At 36.0% G+C, this 27,824-nt stretch overlaps 1 protein-coding gene across 1 annotated transcript in view; it reads left to right on the top strand.

Annotated features, from left to right (window-relative positions):
* The first annotated feature begins 8,889 nt into the window (after positions 1 to 8,889).
* The window catches only part of LOC141846123 (serine/threonine-protein kinase PBL35-like), a 30,829-nt gene continuing 11,894 nt past the window's right edge, over positions 8,890 to 27,824 (top strand). The window contains exons 1-3 of the mRNA XM_074734113.1: positions 8,890 to 9,228; positions 16,310 to 16,629; positions 16,703 to 16,838. Coding sequence (XP_074590214.1) covers positions 9,099 to 9,228; positions 16,310 to 16,629; positions 16,703 to 16,838 — 586 coding nt within the window. The 5' untranslated portion in view covers positions 8,890 to 9,098. The remainder of the gene's footprint in view (positions 9,229 to 16,309; positions 16,630 to 16,702; positions 16,839 to 27,824) is intronic.

The raw sequence follows: 27,824 nt of genomic DNA, 5'->3' as shown, positions 1-27,824 counted from the left end.
TAAGATAATCATTTTATGATTGTACTATTTATTTAATTAATAAATAAAAATTCACTATTTAAGTGCATATTTATCATGTATTTGATTGGATCTTAAACTTATTTACTGAATGCCCATAATATAATTTATAGCATAAGAGAATTTGTGATTGATTACAACTTTTGAGCATCTCTACATGTGCAATTATGAATGTATGAAAATTATCCCTAGTCGATGAATTGATAAATGTGGACGTCATCTATTATATTGAGACTAACACTTTTTAAGCTCCTTGGTTTACCAAGTAGCTATTCTCACTAGTTGGAAATATTGAATGTTGAAAGTTAAACATAGATGCTAGTTAAAGGTAACTAATTTATTAGAGTGACCTTTTATGAGACTTTATATGATTCTATAAATATGTCAATGAAGATCTCGGTACAGCTTAAGTGCGAGTTTCCTTTGATTTGTGGTATTCAAGTCATCTTGATCATGAAGGTTTATACTTTAACATCTTAAGAAAACATCTCTAAGGAGATGTGGACCAGGGATGATTGGGTATAAGTCGTAGTGCCCGAAGGCATTTGGATAACCCACAGAGGATTCATTACTCCTTAAAAAGGAGATGTATATCCTATGGCCACTTGTTAGGATTGTTACTGAAAGTCTATGACCAAAGCATCATATGTCAAAAGTATGATACTCTTGGATACATATACAAGTAACTTGAATCCACAGGACAAGAAAGAAAGCTTGGGTTAGATGTGGCATAGTCAGCCTAGTAGGGACTAACACAAATAAACCATATTCTAAACTAAGCGGGTATAAGACGATGAAAGGAATGAAGCAAGTTTTATTGTAGCTGCTGAAGGGTTTAGAAATGGTTCTGGAATCAATCATTGATTTTTTAATCAATTGGAGGTCATGATGTACCACTAGGTGTCACTCATGATCGATCCATAATTAATAGTTAAATACGAATGACCAACATAATTGGGAATCTATTGGGTTACACGCACTATAAGTTTCTCAGAATGACTTAAAATGAGTTTGAGAATTGGATTCTCAGAACGAGAGAAATAAGTATGGTTGGATCTGACAAAAAGGCAAAGATGATGGAATTTTATCTTATAAAAATGAAATAAAATAAATTATTTTGGTTCCTAATGGAAATGATTTTGGTAGATCAGAAGTGATGATGGGCTTCGTCTTATGAAGATGAAATGAACAAAACTAGTTTGGTTTAGATCGGAGGTGTTTTGGTTACTGAATCAAACAATTTGGTTATGAACCAAGTTAGACCAAATGCTATAGTAACCGATCTAAACCAAACCCAAACCCGATCTAAGAAAACCCTAAACTCGGTTCATCACCTCACGTGCGCTCCTCCGATCAGCCGCCTCACGCGATCTTCTCCTATGGCTACTGCACACACAGAAGAGGAAATGAATCCTCCGATCGACTGCCGTACACAAAATAGGAAAGGAATCCAATCCCTTCTCCTCCGATCGGTCACCACACTCGAGAAATAGGAAAGAAATCGTGATCTCCTTCTCTTGATCGGCCGCCACGTAGAAGAGGAAGGAGATCCGATCTTCTCCTCCGATCGGCCGCCACGCGAAGAAGGGCTCGCGAGATTGCTCCTTAAAAGGGAATCATCGGTTGCTTGGAGGATGTGATTCAAAGCCCTAGCACCGCCAATCTCTTCCCATGCATTGCAATCAGGATGGGCACTAGTGTTCACCGATCACCAAAGCAGCTTCTTCTGCCAGTTGAAGCTCTTTCGCCCGTGACCGACTACTGGAAGAAGGGTTCTTGAAGCCTTCTCTTGGTTGGTTTCTCCTACTCATGTTGAAGACCGGAGCTATTATCGGACTGTCCTGCCACCGTCAGACTGTGCTACCATAGCCAAACTGTGCTGCACCGCCGGAGCTGCTGCCATTGTCAAAGCCCTTATGAAGGAGTACTGCCAGTCATCAGTGAGTAGGGGTTGCCAGAGTTGCTGCCGGGATGCAGGGTTGTTGTCGGGATACATTGTCGGAAGCTTGGGTGCTTTTGGAGATTTTTCATCTTCGCCAAAAAGAGTTTCGGTCATATGCCTTTCACCGTAACTTCACCGGAAATAGGATTACTGGTGATAGTTAGAAAGCCCCAAAAATAAACACAATGTGTGTTGTTGTATGTTTTCGATATTAGGATTTTCTCTCATATTGACCATTGTTGCTCGATACCTAGTACCATAGACAATGACATGACTTGTGATTTGGAAAGCCGTCCAGACAAGAACTTGGCGTGGATCATCGGTAGAGGTGGAACTTTGACAGAGCTACTTGATTAATATCATTCCCGCTGAGTGTTATACGTCAGGTATACATAGAATAAAATTATTATTCTCAAATTTTAATTTTTCCAACTATGTCATGTACATGTTGTATCTTGCATGCGTGTATTACGAATGTTGTAATAATTAGATTTTGTTATTATCTTTTCTTCCACTGCGCATATTTTTGAAATGTGTAAATACGCGTAATGCACCGGACCGATCCCAACAGACGGATGGTATGCATGATGGCATGAATAATGCCCTACATTGATATCTAGTGTGCAGGGGTATGCATAAGATAGATGAAAACTTAGCTCTAAGTTCCTCAGTATGAATCTAGGATCAGTGCTAGGAGTACTAGAGGTGTCCATCTTAGTTGTCTTTCTTTTAATCCTATCAACATGCAAAATTAATTTATTTAAAAGAAAATTAAATAAATAACTATCATATAGGATTAGGGTGAGCAAAAATTTGGTTAAACCGAATAAACTGATTAAACCGACCGAATTAAAAAATTTGATTCAGTTATGTCAGAATTTCAGTTATTTTTTCTAAAAAAAATTGATTAATTCAGTTCGGATTCGATTTTAAAATTTCTTATTCGGTTAAATTGAATAAACTGAATTAATCAAACTAGAAAAATAATTTATAAATTTTAAGTAAATAAATTTATAAATCCCTAATTAATTAGTAAAATTTTCATAATATTTAAAAAAATTTGGTTAATTTGGTCGAAAACTGAATTAACTGATAAAATATTGGTTCGATTTGTTCGATTTTTATTGAAAAATTTGGTTGGTTCGATTTTTATTGAAAAATTTGGTCGTTTCGGTTGGTTCGAAAAAAATCAGTTTATTCAATTTTTTATTAATTCAGTTCAATTCAATTTGCTTTTAACTGAATATTCAGCCCTATATAGAGTGTTACCTAGGCATACTATCGATGACTATTGTAAGAAATCATGACCCTAGGCAGCTTAGATGTTGACTAGGGTTTAAAATGTGGAAAAACTACGTAGAAAATTGGTTGGAGGCGCCTAAAGCCAAAGGCTCTGGGTACCTTATATAACTATTTAGGGTGCTCAGATATGATTTGTGCGCCTGAAATGTCGTTTCGGATTACCACATGGCAACGAGAAGATGCAAGGTGGGGTGCCCAGGGGTGTTCAAGGCACCTCAACCCTAGAAAAGGCGAGCTTTTCAAACTGCTTTCTCGCTAAGACTCCTAGCAGATCGGGGCACCCAGAGGCATAATGGGTGCCTCGAGAGTTTTTATCTAGGGTGCCTAGATTCATTCCAAGCATCAGTTTTGGTAGGTCTAGTGTTTGTTTAAGTTTCTTAATTGAGTTTAAGAGTTTTTAATTGAGTCAAATTGTTAAGATAAAATTGAGTTTAAGATTGAATTTTGATTAAATTAAGTTTAGTAAGTTTACTTTTAACTAAGAATTGAAGATTTATTATGTTTAGTGATTTATTTTAGTTACTTAAATTTATTTAAAGTTAAATTAGCTTGATTAGATCTTTAGTTAGGTTGTATTAATTTTTAGTTGAATTTACTTAATTAGATTTTTATTGTTTTAGTTAAGTATACAATTTTAAGTTTAAGTTTAGTTTAATTAGGTTTATTAAGTGTAATTATGAATTATTAGGTTAGAATTATTAAATTATAGTTAATGAGTATTGATTATGTTAACCTGTTACATTAATCACGGTTAAATTAAAATTAGGTTAAACTTTTAATTATTAGTTCGAGTCAAGATTATTAATTAACTTAGATTATTTAATTAGGATTAACTTAATAATTTAGTTTAAACTTATTACTATTAATTCAATAATTAAGTTTAACATTAGAGTTATTTAATTTAGTTTTATTTATTAGTTAATTTATGGTGGATTGTTCGAGATAGTTTGTTAATTTTATTTTATTTTAAATTAAATTTGAGTTAAATTAGGTTAAATTAAATTCTTGAATTACTATATTAGATTAAGTTAAGTTAATTGAGATTAAATTAATAATTAATTTTACATTTAAATTAATAATTATCTTTAAGATTTTATTTGAGTTAGATAAACTAACTTAGATTAATTTATTTTAGTTTGAATTGATTAAACTTATTAAAAATACAATTGAGTTAATTATTTAGATTTTTTAAATTAAGTTTAATTAAGTTTTAATTTATTTATATTTTTAAATTAGGTTTAATTGAGTTTTAATAGAATTTTAAGTTAAGTTTAATTGAGTTTTAATTTATTTAACTTATTTGATTTTGAATTAATTGATTAACTTTGATTCATTAAATTTAGTTTAATGTTTAATTAAATGAATTAATTTCAAATTAAACTTTATATCCATCTCACTCTTTTTTAATTTTTAATCAGTTAGTCTTATAGCTTATATGAGATGATTATCAATTTTGTCCTTAATTAACTTAATTTTAAATTTTAAGACTTGATTGACTTTGAGTTAGATTCAAGTTTGATCGTTGATTAATTAAATATACATTTTAAATTTTAGCTTCTAGGTCATGGTGAGACATAACATCCTTCTTGGGTATCGGAGCAATGATTAATTTCTAAGACAAAACTAATTCATGAAATCATATACTTAGTTAACGTATTGAAAAACTCTAATCTAACTAATCTAGAATGTGGTGGAACAAATTAAATGTAATAAATTAATATCATAAATTATCTTAAATTAATAAAAAAAATAGAATGAAGATATAAATTTCATCTAAGATAAAGAAATAAGTTCAAAACCTAATTTATAATATAAAATATGATCAAAATAATCCAAAATAACCCTAATTAATCTCATCAAATAGTTACTTATCAAATCTCCCACACTTATTTTTACACATCTCGTGCAAGTAAACCTAACTAAATATTATTTTTTCACCCTAACAATATTCATCATATTAAGAAGTTGTAATAACAAGTAGAAAGTGCAAACAATGTCTTCTCCAATCGTCAATCTGTATTTTTATATTTTTCTCGATATCAATCGACTGGCTTAGGGAGCAGTCGACTGATGGACTTCAATGACTAATTAATTAGCATTTAATTCTCGAGTTGTTAGCCCAACGTTCATCTGGCAGTCGACTGGCCAGTCGACTGCTCAGAGCACTTCACTCGACCAAAACTTCTATGTGCTTCTGGATTAAGGCGTCAGTCGACTGATGGCAGTGTCAGTCGACTGATGGCAGTGTCAATCGACTGATCAAGCTGAAAATCTCCTTTCAGCTTCCTTCTTCATCCCTTAGTCTTGACGCAAGCCTTCAAACATCTTCCACAAGCCTTGTGTCCATCCTTGCACTTGCTTGAGATGTTTCCCTCAGCTTCATCGTGCTAAGTCTCCCTTTGCCAAGAGGTCGCGCCTCCGAGACTTCATATTTGCCAAGAGGTCGCGCCTCCGGGACTTCACCATTTGTCATGTCTTCATTCCTGGACTTTCCTGTGAACTCAATTCACACAAGTTAGATCACCAACATTACCTAATTTAAACTCATTTTAGCCAAATATTAAAATTCAATTACACTTGGGGCAAGACTGCACCAACAATCTCCTCCTTTTTGATGTTTGACAAAAATTTATTTAAGTTAGGTCTTTAATACAGTAGTATATAATAACAGCAAATAATCATAATGATAAGAATAACTCATAAGATGATAAACATGAATAAAAGTATAAAAGCATTTAGATTCTAATTTAAACACCCAATTTCTTCCCCTTTTTGACATACAGCAAAAAGATCATTATTTCAAAGGAGGCATAAACAAATAAGAGTTAGGGCAAAAAACCCAGAAGGACCTCATGCCTTTGTAATATTAAATTGATTCGTTTAGGCACATACTCCTCCTAAAACTCTACTTCTTCTATAATCATGCACCAACAGTGGCTTTGTGAAGCCTAAGTTATAGGTATGATCAATCCCATAGACCATAAAATTGCTCCTAGAGCATATAACAACAAGTAGTAGGTTATAGGATGCATAACTAGTTAAGAAATGACAAAAATAGAGAATTTCAGCCACACCAGTCGATTAGTCTCTGAATCAATCGATTGATATCTGAAAAATAGAGTTTTAGACTTAAATTTCAAAAAATCATAAGTAATTTAGCGCACAATGAAAAATCATGAAATTTCATGTAGTCATTACTTAGATCAGATACAATAGGGGAAAAATAATTTGAAAATATTTGGTCTAGTAAAACAAGATTTTGATACAAAGTTTCAAAAATCTTGAAACTCTTAATGGCACAAAGGCTTTGTATCAATATTCTTGATTATTAAGGTAGACTATAGGTAGGCATTACTATAGCATTCCTATAGGGGTATGAAAAGTGTCTAAAATGTAGATTTTGAGTCATGATCGAAATAAATTTCAAAATGACATGTTAAACCGCCAAAAACTTCCCCTAAATCCTTACACCAATCTTAGTTAAAACAAGCAACAATGCAGCATGTATAGCAAAGGAAAAAATATATAAGGAGAAAATCCACATCATAGAGATACAAAGATGTCATACATAAAGCAAAGTCAGATAATAACATCCCACAAGTAAATTTTATGTTCGAGATACATAACATTTCAACTTTTAATTTTAATCTCAACATCACTCAAACTCAAACACCAACATCTAATCCTCAGGAGTGGAGGAGGAGGAGGAGCATGATATGACAAGTGCATGCCCCGCAATATGTCATATATCTCCTGCTGCTGTTGATAGGCCTCTGTCTGTCGCCGATCAGACGCTGCCCAGTCTTGTCGAAGTCCCTCGACCTCCTTATAGTATCAATAGATATCATGATGGTAGGTCTGAACTCCCTGATAGTAGTCCTGGATCTCCTAGTGATAGGTCTGGACTTCCTGATAATACCCCTATAGTCGCTGACAAAGATCATGACACTCCTGATGCATCACCCCTTCTAAATGAGTGATCCACTCATCTAAGCTACTGGTAGGAGGAGCATCAGCCGTATGAGGAGAAGGAGGAGCAGCAGAGGCAGCAAGTGCATCAGCATCCTCTTCCTCCTCAGACTCAGAAGAATCAGCCTCACGTGCAGCTCCACATGCAGCATCGCGAGTTCAGGCCATGGCACCATCATAGTAAACTATCTTGACCAACTTCAGATGTCGTGGACCAAGCTGATCATAATCCCTGGACAAGTGACAAATGGTCCCTATAGATACATCAACACCCCAAGATGCAAGAAACTGTGTAATGATATGACCAAAAGACATGTAAATCTTGCCACGAGAAGAACCCGAGAAGTAGATGATAGAGGTAAAGACATGGAGGGCAATGTTGATATCTAGATGTTGCTCTAAGGCATACATCATAATCAAGTGAGGGATCCGAATCATTGCCCAACCCCGAGTCACAATAGGAAGAATGCAATCCAGAATAATCCCATACCACACATAATGATTTGCAGACATACTGGTGGCATGAAATATTTTACGAAATAGATTTCTAGGGGTGCCAAAATAGTGTTGATGGATTTGGTCAATAGTAACATGAGTGAATGAGCCAGTGATGGGTCCAACCACCTCAGGAAAACAAACTAATGGGTTCGCCGAAAGCCTTAATCATAGAAAATAATGTAGAACTGCAGGATTAAATTCAATATGCATGTTTTCAACGGTGGACACATACCTACTCTCATCCCCATTGATGGGATGGAGATTGACATAGAATTCTTTGCACACATCGAGATTGACATCAGTTGTGCAAGTAACTAAAGACTCAAGATGGTAAAATGTGATGAGATCATATAAGTGAGGAGTTTTGGATTGAAATTATGGTTTATTTAGATATCTACAGTCCATTAAGATAAACTCGATCATCTCAAATCTTTATTGAGCGTCCGTAGAATGGAATCGTGGTTCACGTAAACCACGAAAAGGAAAAGTTTCAAAATGTTGGGAAGAACCCTCACCCTGCCGAGGAGTGGTCTTCCTAGGCGAACGAGTTGCAGAATGCTTTTGCCTAACTCTATATGCATGAATAATGCGTATATATATATATATATATATTTTTATAAAAGCTTCACGTCAATTCAAAGAAGGAAGGAGAAGAAGAACTCAGATATTTTTAAAAGCTTCGTGCCGACTCAAATTCAATTGGATTTCTTATTCAAACAATGCATCCCCAAATATCGTCTGTTAGTGGACAAATCCAGCGGAAGTGGGTCGAGTAGGACGGTTGCCACGAAAGTCAAACAAACTATATATCCAAACAACTTCATGAACCAAAACATTTCCCATCCCATGTGCCATTGATATGATATGATATTTGATTGACTTAGGAAACATAGAGGACCAAACTCTAATACAATCAAAGTCCAAATAGTTTTGAACTTATAAACGTTCCTATTAGTGGCGAGCTGTTTCTGGTGCAGCTGGCAATTGGAGTCCAAATAAAGAATGCGGAGGCGGGCGGAGAAGGGAGGGGAGGAGTCCAAGTGCGCACGAATTGACTAATCTCCATAAACCACCTTCTATTTTCCTTTTTCTTTTCTTCTTGAAAAATTAAATAAGGAAAATAAAGAGAGAGGAGCAAATAGACGAAAAGCCGCTTTCGTTTCGCATATACCTCGATGATGGTGGTGGCGACTGACGACGACTTCACCTTTCCTATCAATTCTTTTTCCCAATTCGCTTACTTGTCTTCCTTGTCTCCGCTTCTCCTTTCTTCTTCTTCGACATGGAATCCTCGCGTTCTGCTTCGCGCGTTTTGATTTCCCTCCGATAGGTAGTCGTGTCCGCTGCGTTCCTGGAGGAGGCGGCGGTGATGGGGCAGAGCTGTGGCTGCTGGTCAGCCATCGCTGGTGGGTTTAGGGGAGCTTGTGGAACGTCGGAGGCCGCGGCCAGCGCATCGCCTAACGCGATCCAGCTCAAGACCAGTGTGGTCTACGACGCAGGTGCTCTCTTGTCTCTCTCTTTGAATTTTCAGAGTCAAGTTGGGGTTTATTTGATTCACTTACTCCCGCGTCGCGATGGTTTCGACACGAAAAGAGGGATCTCTGTAGCTTTATATATGGGATAGATCAGATCCTGTTTCTTTCGTAATTTGTATTTTTATTGGGCAATTCGGTTCACTCTTCATCACTCTGATGCTATAGTCAATTGAAAGGGATGAATATTGCGAAGTCAAAAGGTAATCCAGAAAGTTGAATTTTATGCCGATCGCCATTGCTTTTGTTGTATAATTCTTTCTTAATTTAAGAATAAATACAGACAGGTTTAGTTGGTTTTAGTTAACAGTTAAGAATGTTGGGATGACAAGTGCCCTCTGGTAATACTATATGAGAATGAAGACCTAACTAGCAATCTCTCAATTTCAGTATCTCAAACCATACGCTTATAGATTGAAATCCAATGCCTTTAACATATAAAATAACTTCTACCACAAGACCACGTAATGGAAGCTTTATTGCCCTTGGTGGAATAACGCAAATACATAAAGAAAGCCTAATAGTTAATATGGTTTGGCAAAGACCTATATCTACAAAGTCAATCCCAAGTCCGTATAATGTGGGAGGAGTATACTAAAAAAATTCAACAATCTTGTTTTCACAAATTGAACAAAAGACTTCTCAATCCTTCCTACTCTTCTCTCAAAACCAATGAACAAAAAGTAGAAAGTCTCACCTCAAGCACTTATAGGGTATTAAAAATACTTCTTGAAAAAACTCTTGTTTCATACAAGAAACGTATTATCTGACAACCATCAAATGACCTCAAGGTATTTTTTTTGGCTTTAGAACTCTCCAACAATGAAAAATTTACATTTGCTTTATTATAGACATCACAATGCTAAAATTATGAAATCAATCATAAATAAATGCTAATTTAAGGTCTATTTGACACTATTGGGCTAGTTGGATCCAACACTTGGTTGCTACCCTAGTATTGAGGCAATCGATGAGATACTTCACTACTATATCTGATATGTCAAGATGATTTGGTATAGTGATTCTGCTTCTCTTGACCTGCACCAATACAATGCATGTTTAAGTGATTTTATCCATGTCTTTGCTTCCACCTTAATTAACCTCATGTGCAATAGATCTGGTCAATGACGTTGCTAATATGGAGGGAGATTCTTCGATCCCTCACTCTAAAATTTCCTATTTAGTGCCCTGAGATGTATTACGTCACTTGACTCCTTTGTATATGCTAAGTATCTCATTTTTCCTAAGGATCTCTTTAGAGTATATAAACTTCCTATAATTTTCCGCTGTTGTGGCTTTGTTACTATGAGATGCCCTTAAAACTCCACTAGTTGTCCATTGTAGTACCATTTTTGAATTTAATTGACTCAATGAAATTAGATTTCTTATGAGATAAAGGCCTCTTGAATTAAGATATATTCCTCATGTAGATTGAGTTTGATTTTACCAACTTGCTAGACATCCACCGTTGCACCATTTCCTAAACTCATTGCCTTATTCACACTTGTATGAATGTCTGAAACAACTCTTTAGTCCAAACATGCATTGCACAAGTTAAATCGAATACTAGACTTCTCCCCAGGATATAGGTCTCGATCCAAATCTATGTTGTTGAATTTTTCTGCCTTGTGTCTATCCCTCCCTTTTCTCGCTTTGCATAATTAGTGCATTCCCAATTCAACTTTGAATGATAATTTTCTCATTCCTTTAAACAACATATTATTGACTTCAATCACCATCTCTTGTAGGGTCACCTTGCTTCTTTTTCCAAAACCATCTCCATAAAAGGATCAAATGAATTAGATAGTGAAGATAGTAAAGTAATGAATATTTGTACCAAATCATAATCTTAGATCTTCTGCTTTACATTGGTCCACTTATTTATAAGGTATGGAATGCATTTAGATGCTTTATTAAAGTCCTTGTCATTTGCCATTTATAACATGTACAATTGCTTTTTGAGATGGACCTGAATAATAATGTTTCCCAACATGATAGATCCCTCCAATCTCTATGTAACCCCTTATGCTATAGTATCATTGACCATCACATGAACAACACCCTCTACATGACATAATGTGATGGCATTGACTTTTTTTTGTTTCTATCATCTCTTGATTGCTTGTGTCACACCTTGCACGAGCTAGGCATGCTACGAAGCTAATTTCATTTACTGTACGCAAACTGTAATAATGTTAGAGTAGGAAAATACATAGCATAACCAAACTAACTAAATTCATATATTTGAAGAAATTTTATTAGTACAATGGATTAAAATCTTGAGCTGTTTCGCTCGATACGAAGCGAAACATCTCGTTTCGCCAATAGACCAACACCGACATTGGCATCGGCACAATAGTTCCAGCAGGAACACTGTCTGAAGGCGTCGCACGAGATTGACAACACGTGGACTGACAACGCATTCGGAGGCGTCGTGCGGGACTGGAGATGCCTTTGGAGGCATCACGTGGCACTGACGAGGCGTCTGAAGGCGTTGTTGGGGCCAGACAATGCCTCTAGAAGCATCGCGCAGGCCGTGCGTGCCCGCGGTTGCATGGAATGGGACGGAACATGTAGCGGTACAAGGTAAGGTTTTGATAAACGTCAGTTTTTAATAAATAATTTATTGTTTTAATAAATAACTTAGGTTAATAATTCTAATCAACTCCTAATTATGATTGAGATAATTTAAATATGTTTAATTAAAGCCTAATAAAATTATCCCATTAATTTAATATATATAAAAAATTATTTTATTTTTTATTTTTAAATATTTAGATTAAAATCTTTATTTTTAGTTAATATATTTTATATTTAAAAAAATACCGAAACCATATCAACTTGGTAAGATACGATACCGTAATTATATCGTTCCGGTCTGAAATTTGAAATTTTAAACCATGATTAGTACTATACAGTATGCGCACATCTTAGTAAATGACTTGGAGGTTAAAAACTCTAGAATGTGAGCATAAAAGGCAAAGTGAGTATAAGAGAGAAGGCCATGATGTAAAATAGTATATTTCACGACAAAATCCATTCAAAAATCATTATTTTTTGCACTTAACCTCTTTAATCTTTTATTATAAATTTCTCTCAAATTCTAATAGATGTTTTTATCATTTCTCGTGTTTCTTCTTTTATACTCTTACAAGTATTCCCTTTTATATTTATGAATGACCCGAATTCACTTAGTATGAGGTGCATCAAAAATATAGATAAGTATAATTAGGGCGAATGATATGCAATCCACTCGATAAAGATGCATTGTATATATATAGGATGAACGATTCATAATCCACCCAATACAAGAATGCATTATATATAAATATAAAATATAAGGTGAATAACTCGCAATCCACTCAAAATGCACCTTACAAAAGAAAGGGGTGCACGACTAGTAATCCACCTAGTGACAACAACTTCTCATATAAAATGATATAAGTCTACAAATGCGTGAAAGACCCAAGTGCCCTTTTTTAGTGCGAAACCAATACTCTATAATATAAACAATTTATTTGTTTTATTAATTCAATAAGCAGTCGCATTGCTCCTTTAGAGTGCGGAGGTGAAACTCCAAGATATAAGGGTTGTATTCATTATCCCATTAATTTAGTAAAAATAATCACATAGCTCTGTTAGAGCACAAAATCAAAGCTCTATGATACAAATAGTGCATTCATTGTTTTGCTAATTTTCTATAACTAATTTAGTCACATAACCCTTTGAGAGTGAAGTTGAAGATTTGTATAATAAATGTCGCATTCATTTTATTGTTAATTAAGTATAAGTAATGATGCAACTCTTTTAGAGTGCAGAGCTGAAGCTCTATGCTAAAGGTGGTTCATTTATGGATTTTTTGCTTAAGTATAGATAGTCATTCAATTTGTTATAGAGCATGGAGCCAAAGCTCTATGATAGCAGTAATAGATTCATTGTTTTATTGTTTTGTATGCAAAGTTATGCTTTAATTCATAGATTTACAATGCACATATTATCTCTTATTAATTAACTTATCATCAAAACATGCCAACATAGATAGACAACTATGAATATCAAAAAAATTAAGCAACATGGAAGCACATATCAAGCAATAAGAGTAGAGACAATTACGAAAATAATAAAAGATTTAGTCTTTCATAAATTTAATCATTCACAAGGTAAATGTAATGAAATAAGCAAATTTTGCCACCTTAATTGAAGAACTTTCTAAAGTGACATTAGCATAACAACACAATACATCACCACTCAAATCTACAAGATTTAAATCAAAACATCAATTTTCTACAACTTTACAATATTGTATTTTGTTGCAGCAACCAAATGTGTGGATAGGAGATATTCTCTGACTTAGATGAATGTTTTTGTAGTTATGTTAAATTTGGTGACAACTCCATATTTTTGTTATGGGAAAAGAAAAGATAACAATCCAAACGAAAGAGATTTCCACGCATACTATTACTAATGTTCTTTTCATGCTTGATTTAAAGACCAATTTGCTTAGTTTGGGCCAATTACAAGAAAAATGTAAGGGATTTTTATCAAAGATGGAGTACGTCTAATTCAAGATGCAAAGTTGAGCTTAATAGCTCAAGTTAACATATAACAAATTGTATATTCCCACTTTATCTCCATACTACATCTCATTTATGTTTTTCAGCAATATTAGAGGATGAGGCATTACTATAACACTTTAGCTATGGGCATCTAAATTTTGATGGATTGAAAATATTGCAATAAAAGAATATGGTGATTGGTATTCCTCAAATTGCAATTCCTTCTCAAATTTGTGAAGAATGTGTTGTTAGCAAATAACACCGTAATCAATTCCCATAAGGAAAATCTTGGAGGTGACATTGGAGTTGTCCATTTTGATATTTGTAGGCCAATAGCACCACATTATAATGGAGGCAAAAAATATATAATCACCTTCATTGATGATTTTAGTTACAAAATATGAGTTTATTTTGTGCAAGAAAAATCTGTAGCTTTTGAAGCATTTAAAAGCTATAAAATACTTGTTGAGAAAGAAGTTAACAACCCTTTTGAAGTTCTTTGTATAGATTGTGGTGGAGAATACAACTCACAATAATTTATAATTTTTTGAGAGAATTATGGAATCAAAAGATAGCTTACAACACACTATACATCACAACCGATTTATGTGAGAGGAAGAACTACACTATCATGGTGAAAAGCCTTTTGACAACAAGTAGCATTCCAAAAAGTTTTTGGCTAGAAGCAGTTAATTGGAGCATTCATGTATTGTATAGAAGTCACATTTCTATCCAAAATATGACACTAGAGGAAGCATGGAGTGGAAGAAATCTTTGGTAGGTCATTTTCGGATTTTTAAGTGTATTGCCTATGCCCATATTCCTATGAAAAGAGAAAGAAGCTAGACAATAAAGGTGTTAAAGAAAATATTTCTATAGATTTTGATGATGATGAGAAAGAGCAGCAACTTACAAAAGATGAGCAAAAAGAGGAAGTTACTCAGAATATTCCAATAATTGATGAAAATCTACTTGCAATTGAATCATAAAAGTCACCACGTGTTCAAAGAAGAAGAACAACATGGATGACTAATTATGAGGTAACTGAAATTGACCAAGGTGATAATCCACCTTGTGTTATGTTGTATTGACATGGGTATGGTGGGGGTGAACGCTGAGTTCAAGTATCACAACTGATCATGACCCTCTTCTTCTCAATGCCATTTGCACCATATTGAACTCCTAGTTGCGACAGCTCCAACTGTTGGTAGTGAAGAGCCACTGCTTCTTTCCTTCAGTATATTATGTCACACCTAGCTTGGTCTTCTGCTTCTCCTTTAGATCAGCCCTCACAGGTTGTTGTCTTTTACTGTCTAGCATTTTCTTTCGCCCAAATCAGATCTGATTCGACTATACAGAGCCCTTCTGGGGTAACCAAGTGTCACCTTGTCTTCCCTCGTGGGGATCCAATAGAAACATCTGCTCATCCAACATATCTATTACATCTAATTAGACTTGTGTATTCCATACATTCTTTAAGAAATTCAGATATCTTTGTCCTCAAATTCCTCTCACAACAATTTCTTGTTTCCTTATTTCTTCAGCAGAATTCTCTTAATCCTCTTAGCATCCTTTCTCTCCAATGTCATGTCTTTTTCCTTTTCATTCAGATCTACTCACCTTCATTCCCAACTTTTATATATGCATGCTATGTTTGATTGTGCAGTTGTATACAAAGCTACTTTGAGAAGTCCACTTGAGATACTTGTTCTCTGGTCTTCCCTCATTGTCTTTCTGATCCTTAGGTTCCCGGTCTAATGGTTTTCCTTCCTTTTCCTCTCCATACCATATGTTGTTATATGTGCTGCTATAAGGAGAAGCACATCTGAGAGTGATTCCTGGGATCTCTTTCTATCATTCTCTTTCTGTTGATGTATTGGCTAGTTAGAGATGAAGGAATACTCTATGTTTTTCTTGTGTGAACCTTTCTAATATCATATGACGAGTTGACATGTACAGTAGTTATGTTCCAACTTTGAGTGCTAGAGGTATTTATGCTAATAGACTTATTGATGTAATGAATTTAGTCCCACTTTAGGTGTTTTTTATTTAGAATTATCATATAATGGGTACATTCTATATACTACAATATTAATACAATTTCCCTAACTTCTATAATAAAGAAGAGATGAAGTGAAGTAACCATAGCCACATAAAAGATTGTGCCAAGATAGCCAAGTTTTATCCACGCTTTAAGTTTGTCAATTGAGTGATCAGGAAATATATTAACTGTAAACATCCACTTGAAACTAATTATAGACTTGTCAGAACTCAGAAAGAACAGTGACTAGTTCTGATTCCAAACAAGCTTATAATAACATGATTTCATTATCATATACAAAGTTGTATTATTCTTTTTCAATTTCCTTTGCTATTTTGAAGATTTTGAGAGAGATGAGTGCTATTGCCCTATATTTGTTTCTTTGATTGTGATATGAAGCATGAACATCTAAGCAGAGATTAAATGATTCAAATTTGTTTCTTGTGTGCAGCAACTGAGACAAGATATTTAAATGCTAGCAACCGTGAACTTGCTTCTTCTCATGAGTCTGCTTTCTCGAAGGAAAATAATCAAGATGCAACATCTGAGGACAAAACATCTCATAAATTACTTCAATTTGCTTTCCAGGAGCTGAAATCTGCTACTGGTAATTTTCGACCAGACAGTATTCTTGGGGAGGGTGGATTTGGATACGTTTTCAAAGGATGGGTAGAGGAGAATGGCACAACTCCTGCAAAACCAGGCACAGGTCTTACTGTTGCTGTCAAGAGTCTGAAGCCTGATGCACTCCAGGGTCATAGGGAGTGGGTTGTAAGTACTCTCTTTTCCCATGATTTACAATAAACCAGGAAAGCTCTCACTGGCTGAAATACATGCAATGCAGGCTGAGATTACCTTCCTTGGACAATTACATCATCCTAACCTTGTAAAGCTGATAGGTTATTGCATTGAAGATGATCAAAGACTTCTTGTCTATGAATTCATGTCTCGAGGAAGTCTTGAAAATCATCTTTTCCGGAGTGAGTAGAAGTTTCTCAATTTAATTTTATTTTATTCTTCCCTATAATATTATGTCCATTCTAGTCATTTTGTTAGCCTTTTCTCTTTGTTTAAGGGGTGCACTTGAGTATTGAAGAACAGGTGCACCTGCCATAATAAAATGGGTTATGGTATTGATGAATAAGTGTACTAGTATTGAAAAACGGGTGCACTTGAGTGCCCTTCATGGAGCTTCGTTCATGGAGAGTTCTATGAAGGGAGTTAGCACATAAGTTCTATTCATATTTGATTAGAAAAAATTAGCTAAAATTAAATTAAGTTTCATAAAATATGTATATAATATAAATAGCTCTCCAACTTGTATGATATTAACACAGACATCTTGTTGAGAAGGAAAAAATTCTCTCTTATTTCATTAATGAACCAAGACACCTTTTTATAATTACAATGGGGATTAATAAATAAATAAAGAAAAAATAAAGAAAGAAAAACTATTCTACCAAAAATAAATTATTCTCGATCAAATCACTCTAATTGATTATATCCTATTTTCATCCATGATTTTATTGACTCTCCCCAAGGAAATAATTATTTCCTACATCCTCCTCAAGCTTGACTATAAATATTGATGATGCCAAGCTTGCCTTCAAGAGCTTTATGAGCTTGTTCAGTTAATCTTTTAGTAAGAAGATTAGCTAGTTGGTGAGATGTAAGAATATACTCAATACTGATAATATCTTCATCCACCTCTAATGAAATGATGATCAACCTCTACATGTTTAGTTCGGTCGTAATGAATAGGATTGTGAGCTATACTGATGGTTGTCTTATTATCACAATGAAGTAGCATAGTGTCTTCATATTGAATTTTTAGGTCTTTCATCACTCTTTTGATCTAGATGAGTTCACAAATTTCATGAGTCATGGTTTTGTATTCTGCTTTAGCACTACTTCTTGCAACCACAGATTATTTTTTGCTATGTCGCGTCACTAAATTCCCCAATACTATTGTGTAATACCTAGAAGTTGACCTTTTATCTTCCATTGATCCTACCTAATCTGCATTAGTGTATGCACACTCTTTTATCCTCAATTTTTTCAAAGAACAAACCCTTCCCAGGAGTTTATTTCAGGTATCTTAAGATTCTGTTTACCATTCAGATGATCTTGACATGGTGAATGCATATATTGACTTATTAGGCTAACTGCAAAGGCAATATCTGGGCATGTATGTGAGAGATAGATGAGTTTTTCAACAAGAGGCAGATAACTGCCTTTGTCAATCAGTTTTCCTTCAAACATTTTCCCATTATTTCCCAGTTCAATTAACGTGTTACTTGACTTACATCCTAACATGCCAATTTCCTTCAATAGATTTAAAGTGTATTTTCTTTAAGATACTGAAATACCCTTTCTATTTTGAGTAATCTCCATTCCCCAAAAAAAATCTCAATGTTTCAAGATCTTTAACTTCAAATTCTCGTGCCATCATTTTTTTGATTTCTTCTGATTCTTTATTGTCTCCCAGTGATGATGATATCATCAACATACACTATAAGAATGACGATCTTTCTTTTATCAGAGTATTTCACAAATAGTGTATGATATGTTTGTCCTTGAATATATCTAAAGTTCTTGATCATCTTGGAGAATCGATCGAACTAGGCACGAGGTGATTGCTTTAACTCATAGACAGATTTGTTGAGCTTGCGTGTAGTCTTACCACCTAAATTTTCTTCAAATCTGGAGGTTGGTTTATATAAACCTCCTCTTCAAACTCTCCATTGAGAAAGATATTTTTTTATATCAAGTTGATGTAATGACCAATCTAGATTAGGTGCCAATGATAGAAGAACTCTGATAGTATTAAGTTTGGCAATAGGAGCACAAGTCTTGGTGTAATCAATCTCATAGGTTTGAGTACAACCTTTAGCCACTAAACGAACCTTGTGCCTTTCAATTGAACCATTAGCCTTGTACTTAATTGTGAAAACTCATTTGCAATCAACCGTATATTTCCCTTGTGGTAATTCCACAAAATCCTAAGTATTATTTTGTTTGAGAGCATGTATTTTTCAAGAACAGTAGTCTTCTACTTAGGAATAGCTCGTGCCTCTATTACAGACCTTAGAATCAATTCATTGGACAATTTTGAAGTGAAAACACTAAGTGTGGAGGATAAATTAGAATAGGAGATAAAGTTTGAAATGAGATGTTTGGTACGGGATTGGACACTCTTTCTGAATGCAATTGGTATATCAAGATCGAGAAATATATCTGACTCGTTATAGGATTCTACCATCGGTTCACTTTCTTGGCTGTGATTAGAATTCACAATTTCTTCATTAGTTTGAGAAATTTTTCTCCTTGAATGAACCAGGATATCCTATTTTTGACTCCATATTTCTCTGTTTCACAAATTTAAGAGTTAACTTGGATAGGATCAGATATGGAGGCAGGAGTGGGAAGGGTATCTTCATCATCCTTTGAGGACGTTCCACGACTGTGGAGCTCAGGCCATGGTACCCTCTAGAGATCCGACCAACACCACAACCGTGGGGACGGTTGTAGTGTGCCACGACTGAATGTGGCACACTTTGGAGACCATGAACATTACCACAGTCGTCACCATGGTCGTGGAGTGTACCACGGTCAAGCTGTGGCACACTCTAGAGACCATGACCATCACTACAGTCGTCCTTATGACCTTGGAGTGTCACAGTCAGGCTGTGGCACTCTGGAGACTACACTTTAGAAGAAGGATGGTTATAGTGTCGTCCATGATATGTTTGTGGTTGATTTTTGTTTTAAACCTTCATCATCCTTCCCCCCTTGAAGCGAAGTGTTAGATAAATACGGAATACCTTCAAGAAAAGGTGACATAACAAGTAACATATGTTTTCTGTGTGTGGATAATAACAATGATAACCCTTTTGAGTAGGAGAATATCCGACAAAGACATTTTAAGAGCTCGAGGGTCAAGTTTGTCGTGCTTATGGGCATGGACATGCATAAAGGCCATACATCTAAAGTTGGAAATTTGTGGATGCGTTTGGGTGAGAAGAAGCAAAGGTGTAACAAAATTGATGGAGCGACTAGGGAGATGATTGATAAGATACACAGCTGTGAGGATTGCATCTCCCCATAAATATTTTGGAATATGTATGGTGAACATAAAGGCATGGGCTACCTCCAACAAATGATGATTTTTACATTCAGAAACTCTATTTTGTTGTGGAGTATTGACATATGAGCTTTGATGAATAATTTCATTTTCCATTAAATAGTTATCTAAAATGACATTGAAATATCCTTTGCCATTATCAGTTCTAAGAATTTAGATATTTGTTTGAAATTAGGTCCAAATCATTTTATGGAAGACTTTGAAAATGTTAACAGTTTCAAATTTGTCGTTAAGAAGATAAACCTAAGTAACTCGTGAATGATCATTAATAAATGAGATAAACTATCTTTTCCTATGAGGTGTGAATTTGTGAGGAGCCCCAAATATCACTATGAAATAATGAAAATGGGTAGATGGTTTATATCGTTTGGGAGAGAAATGGATGTGAGTATGCTTAGCTAGTTGACACACTTCACAATGAAAGACAAAAGATCTTTATTAGTAAATAATGATGGAAACAAACACTTTAAATAACCAAAATTCGGATGACCAAGATGATAGTGCCAAGACATTATTTGTTTATCACCAGAAACAAAATAAAAAGCAACATGAGAGACTAAACAAAGATTATTTTTATTCTCAAAGTAATAAATATCTTTGTGAATCCTAACATTGCCAATCGTCTTCCCTGATATTAGGTCCTAAAATTGACACGACAAAGGTAATAATTTAGCAAAACATTGATTATTAAGGGTGATTTTGTTGATAGAAATCAGATTGCATTTTAGGGCAGGTATATAAAAAATAGATTTCAGAATAATGTACCGAGACAATCGAATATTGCCTATGCTAGCAACTACAGTTAATGATCTATCAGCAATCCTAACAGTAGTTTGACAAGATAAAGGATAATAGGAGCAAAAAAAGACTCGAGTCACCTGCCATATGGTCAGAGGCCACAGAATCAATGATATAAGGGGTTGTTAAATGGTTAAAAAAGATGAATTGAGTTTACCAGATTGAGCCATGGAGTTGGAGCTAACATTAGAGCCGGAAGAAGTGAAGAATTACAATATTGTTCAATCTGTTGTTTGGTAAAGCGAGAAGGAACACCGAAGACAACAGGTCTTTCTTGGCTTGATTGAGTATGATGTCCATGACCTTTATTCTTTTTTTGTGGTTGTCAATTTGCTAGCTTTCCATATATTTCCCAACATTTATCCTTTGTGTGGCTTGATCGGTTGCAGTGTTTACACCAAGGACGTTTATTTGATGTGGAATTTTTAGTGGAAACAAAGCTGAAATATCTGCTATAATAGATTGTGGTGCAATAATCTCAGCAGTGAGCATGACCTTACGATGAGCTTTTTCTCGTCGGACTTTTGCGAAAGCTTCTTCAGGAGATGGAAATGGGTCACGTGCAACAATATGACCACATACCTCATCCAAAATTTGATTAAGACTAGTTAAAAAATCAAACACATACTCCTTTTTAATATTGTAATGAATTTTGACATTAGAATCAGTGCACGTTGAATCTTTTTCAAAAAATAGATCAAGTTTTTGCTAAAGATCTTGAAGATTAGAGAAGTACTATGTCACAGAATTTGAACCTTGTTTCAGCTTTGATTGCAGTTCAAAAATTTGGGAAGTATTGCCTAGATTGGAATACATCTTTCGAATTGCATCCCACACCTCCTTGACCATCTTGAACCAGAGATAACGACTAATGTTGGGTTCCATGGAGTTAATCAGACAGGTAAGCACGAATGAATTCTCGGCCAACTAGATTTGGTAAGGTTTTTTAGTTCTGGATTGAGTGGAAGAATCGGTGGACGTTGTTATTGTCTTCGGAGGAGAAGAATCACATGTGTATGTTTACAAAGAAGAACTCTGCTCTGATGTTATAAAAAACTCAAGAAGAAAAAAATTCTCTTTTATTTCATTAATGAACCAAGATACCCTTTTATAATTACAATGAGGATTAGTAAATAAAGAAAGAATAAATAAACAAAGAAAGAAAAACTATTCTATTAAAAATAAATTATTCTCAATCAAATCACTCTAATTGATTATATCTTATTTTCATCCATAATTTAATTGACTCTCTACAAGGAAAGATTTGATTATTTACTACATCTACCATAATAAAATGGGTTATGGTATTGATGAATAAGTGTACTATTATTGAAAAACGGGTGCACTTGAGTTCCCTTCATGAGCACCATTCATGAAAAGTTCTATGAAGGGAGTCTGCACATAAGTTCTATTCATATTTGATTAGAAAAAATTAGCTAAAATTAAATTAAATTTCACAAAATATGTATATAATATAAATAACTTTCCAACCTGTATGATATTAACACAAACATCTTGATGATGTGCATCGACCAGATTTGCTCAAGGCAAGGAAGAAGAAACACTTATCGGGTAAGTTCTTGCTGCAGAATTAGGGATTGTAGAAAAAGTGATGAGCAACCACATATAAAATCATCCTTTTATGATCATGACTTGTGACGAATAAAAGTGAAGAGCCATAAAATGGTGATAACACTGCACCCAGCGGGATAGAAGAAAAAAAGCAAATTATTAGATTTGACAAAGAAAAATGCAAGTTAGGCTTTACAAATAAATAAAGATCTATATTAGTTGGTGATGGCGGTCTCCAAGTTCACAAATTCAATGCTGATGCGCGTTCCGCAAGTATACGGAATGTCGTCAAGTAATAAAAGATATCGAATCCACAGGGACCGTGGAATTGATCACTAAACTAGTACAATAAGAGTGGAGAGATCACTTATGTTAAGTTGGTGTGGGGAAGAGAGAGTGTAGTCGAGCTCCTAGAACCTCAAACAAGGAGAAATCAACTATGATAGATTTGTGAAAACTATTCTAGGACTTCAGATTCCTCGAGATTATGTTTAACTTACTATGAATCTTTTACCATTTCTCAATATATGCACATTTGCAGGGATTCTAACCAATGTATCTAATTAGACCTCGTCAGGTTTCCTCGGAATTAAACCATGATATTCTAACACTACGATTACTAGTTCTAGACGACACCAGATAGCCTGGTTATGGCTCTTCTGCTGTCACCCGGTCGCCCCAGCATACTACTAGTGTACTACTCTCTGTCACCGAGCACCCAATTATGGGATCCTTTCCTAGTCATTAATGGTCATTAGTTATCCCTCATAAAGAATCATTATGGCCTAAGAACTTCCTCGGAAGGTCCGGTTAAAGGTTAACCTTCTGTCACAAGGCACCTCGGTCATACGATCCTAAGAATTCTCAAAACCACAATAAATCCGTATCCTCATAGATTCATTACCATTCATAGACATATTATCAATCAATCATAAGACACAAATCCATAAAGCAACATGTATATATATATATCACTGAACATGGTAAATACACAAATCCACAAGTTCAATCATCCATAACACTTCGATTCCTCCTAATCCTAGAATCTAGAGGACTACTCCATAACGGAGAGATTACAACTCGAAGAAGATAGGAAATAATACATTCTAAATCCAAGAAAGGAAATATAACTTATCAATGAAGGTCTTTTTCTCCGCGTTGCGTTCTCCTCGTTGATGGTGGACGGAGATGATGGAATAATCCCGGACGGATGGATGGATCGTCAATTCCTGCTCCGGAATGTGACATCGGTGGTTCAAAACACTCCTCAGGTCTCTCCCAATGTCTCCCCCCCCCCCCCCCCCCCCCCCCCCCCCCCCCCCTCTTAGGGGTTTTAAGGAGCCTATTTATATGTCCCCCTCTAAGTGCCCTATTCACACGATAGACACGCCCCCGTCACACGGCCATGTCTTAGAGGCATGGCCGTGTGCTGCCGCTCCTCTGGAAGATAGGCACGACCGTGCCTAGGGGGCACGACCATGGCCAATCGACGTTCTGGAATTGTGGCACGGTCGTGCCTGTGGGGCACGGCCAGGGGCAGCCGCGGCTCTGGAAAAATGGCACGGCCGTGCCTGTGGGGCACGACCATGCATTGGCTGGATGCTGGAGCGAAGGCACGGTCGTGCCTGTTTGGCACGGCCCCTGGCAGTTGTTCCTCTGTTGGAAGGACACGGCCGTGCCTGGTGGGCACGACCATGTGTTGATTCTGCCTGTGAAGAAGCACGACCGTGCCCTAGGGGGCACGGTCCTGGAGGAATTAGACATGGCCGTGCCTGTGAGGCACGACCTTGTCTTGCCTTATCTTCAATTGCTTTTCCGTTTCGCATTTTTCGCTCCATTTCCGTCCTGCAAATATATAAACATACGAGTAGATCTCCGAACTAGGAAAAGGAGAAAATCATGCCTAATGCATAGATAAAGGATGCAATGAACGTAGGAAATCTCGTGAAATACAGAAATATGTACGATTAAAGTATAAGAAACATATGTATACCCTACGTACATCGTAGACAATTTCAACTACAGTCTTCATTTTCTATAAAATTTTGACATGATTCAACATCATTGTAAATATTACACAATAGTGAGAGCTGATAAAAAAAGTGATTGAAACCTACCATCATATCGCATCTCAAATACCTTAAAAATTAAACTCTTCTGCATAAAGTTAAATTTGTCACTTTGGCTAAGTTATTATTACGTAACTGAAGAAACCAAATTATATGTTCATAGAAATACTTAATTTAATACACTAAAAGATATTGGCTTGTTCAAGAGATGGTTGGATCAAGGTTTAAAATTACATAAATTTTATTCTTTTACTCAATGTATGATTTTGGCTGTTAGTGGCAAATTGGAGGTGGATAGATGGAGATGGAAAAGAAAAAGAAGACAAGACAACTACATATACATGAGGGCAAGGGCAAGAGTTAAAGTATCACTTCAACTAGAGATTTAGTCTCTAATTGGAATGATATGATTTTGGCATTGACACTCAAAACACTTTGGCATGAATTGTAATATTTTGAGATGAATTTAATAATTAGATTAAAAATGATATTTATTTTTAAATGTGTGTCAAATGAATTTATATATGTTTTACTTTATAATCTTCTTCAATGTAATGCAATTATTGAAATTAGATAATTAATTAAATTATAATTCTAGAAAAGTAAGGTAAAAGAAAAGATATTATTTGAATTCATTTTAGTGTGTGTTGTAATGTATTGTCGCCACGACACTATAGTCATTGGAATGTTCAACATGAGAGAAATTATCTATATCAATATATCAAATATATGGATCAATATGAGAGGTATTGATCAGGATTTGGTAATTTACCTAAACAATATATTTTGATGGAGTTGCCTATAAGAGTGGATTGGATAACACTTTTCTTATCACCCTACCTATTTATATTTTGTCATCCTTTATCTAATAACATTTTTTCCCTTGATATTTCTCTCATAATCCTTGCTTTAAATATATTACTTAATAGCTAAGTGCACAATTCAAATATGTTACTTTTTAAAATGATTACACAATGTTATTGTGAACTTTCATGTTAAAATGATGGTACTGTTAAGGCCCATAAAGGCCCATATACCCTGTTATCTATATATAGTTGTCTATACCTATTGTATTCTTATGCTTCCATATTATGTAACATGGTATTAGAGCGAGTCGATTGGGATTAGGTTTATTTGCCCTAATCTACCGCCGCCGTCAAATTTTTTTTTTTTTTTCTCTCTTTCTCCACGCGCCGCGAGTTGTCCCTTCTCCCTGCGCCGCCTCTCTCTTGCTCTGCCGCGAAAACCAGAGGAAACAAAAAGGGGGCGCTGTTCTGTTCTTCTTCCTTAGGGTGACGCGCCGCCGCCTAGTCTCGGCATCGAAACCCTAGCTGGCCGCGTCTTCTTCTCCACTCGCCGACCACCATCTTCCTCCGCGTGAGGATTGCAGGACTGGAGAGTAGCCTTCCCAACGGCGGACGCGAGAGCATCTTCTTCCAGCGGCGGGCGCGAGCCAGCCAGCTTCTTCCCGGCGGCGCTGTGGTGAGCAGACTAGTGTTCCTCTACGCTGCTCGCCGAAGAAGATTTGGGCGCGTTAAACACTAGCCGTGTGCACTGCCGATCAACCTCTTCTTCTTTCTGCTTGCGACGCGCTACTCTGACGCCGCCACTGCCCTCTGCCGCGCGACCTCAGCGACGGTCCTCCCAGCTGCGGCTGCCGAAGAAACCAGAGATCACACAAGCAAAACCTAATCTCCCTCGTGATCTCCAGCAGCCGTCCGTCTCCGTGGCCAGTAGACCTCCGTCGCCTTTGCCACGCAGCAGTAAGCGAGGTTCTCAAATTAATGTGAAGGCAGAGAAATTCAGGAACAAGGGTTGATATAATCGTCAGGTTCTTCCTATTCTAGTTTCATTGGAGTTTTGGTATCATTTTTTTGGTAATAATCAGGAGCACTTTTCAACATGTCTTCAATACATGTAAATGCAATAATTATTAATATCACTTTAGATGGTCAGAATTATCCAGAGTGGGCTTTCTGTGTAGAGACTGCATTAAGAGGTTATGGTTTACTTTTTCATTTAAATGAATCTCCACCTGTGCTTAAGAATGATGGTAGTAATGCTGCTGCAATAACAGAATGGCATATTAATGATGGAAAAGTGATGGCTGCCATGGTCAATAGTACTAAACAATCCATGATTATGAGTCTTTCTAAGTTCAAAACAGCTAAGGACATATGGAACAACTTGAAGAAACGCTATGTTCAGGATAGTGGTGCTCTTTTACATAATCTAATGCAGCAAACTCATGAAATTATGCAGAATGATATGTCCATTGATGAGTACTACTCTGCTTTTGATCGTTTGATGGGATCACTGATTTCCATGATACCAGAATGTACAACTGTCCCTTGCCCAACACACAAGTTTATTGAAAAGTTTTTCACTTACAGATTTGTTATGGGAGTTCGGGATGAATACGATTCTATTCGTACACGATTACTTCACAATTCTTCTGATCTCACTATGGCACAGGCATTGTCTGATTTACTTGCAGAAGAAACACATCTCAAGTCTATGTCTTCTTCTGCATTTGTCTCTCATAGTGTGTTGGCTGCTTCTCAAAGGATCAGTGCATCAAAAAGCTTCTCTTCAGAGCCCTGTAAGCATTGTTGCAAGACTGGTCATCTTCCAGAGAATTATTTTTCTATTCATCCAGAGAAGTTGGTTGACTATCGTGCACGTCGTGCTGCCCGTGGTACTGCCCGTGGTGCTCGTGGTCGTGGTACTGGTTCCACTCCTGGAGGTTCAGTGTCTATTGCCGCTGCTTCACCTGCTGCTGCTCCTTCGTCGTCTTGGGTACTTGATTCAGGGGCTTCTTTTCATGTGACATCTGATCAGTCCCAGTTGGTCGCTTGCAAGCCGGTCTCTGATGGAGCTTCTATTCGGACAGCTGATGGTACATCTTGTCATATCACTCACCAGGGTTCACTTTGCAATCCTTATTTTTCTGTATCAAATTTTTCTTTAGTACCTCAGTTATCCATGAATCTTCTTTCGGTTGGTCAAGTTACCGACCAAAATTGTTTTGTTGGATTTGATGACTCATCTTGTTTTATTCAGGACCGTCGAAGCGGGAAAGTGATTGGGACTGGCCATCGCCATAAAGGTGTTCCTAACCTTTACATCATGGATACTTTGCGTCTTCCTTCTTCCATTGAAACTTCTGCTCGTGTGCCATCCGCTACATCGGGTTCTGTTTGTTCTTCCTTCGCCCAGTGGCATCATCGTCTTGGTCATCTTTGTGGGTCTCGACTGTCCACATTAATAAATAAAGGTTGTTTAGGTCATACAACTATTGAGTCTGATTTTCATTGTAAGGGTTGCAAACTTGGAAAACAAATACAACTACCATATTCATCTAGTATTTCTCATTCTGCTAG

This window comes from Curcuma longa, chromosome 15, assembly GCF_044706935.1.
Source record: "Curcuma longa cultivar G26 ecotype Majalengka, Jawa Barat chromosome 15, ITB_CL_G26_1.1, whole genome shotgun sequence".
Taxonomy (NCBI): Eukaryota; Viridiplantae; Streptophyta; class Magnoliopsida; order Zingiberales; family Zingiberaceae; genus Curcuma; species Curcuma longa.
This window is presented reverse-complemented; position numbering and strand designations above follow the sequence as displayed.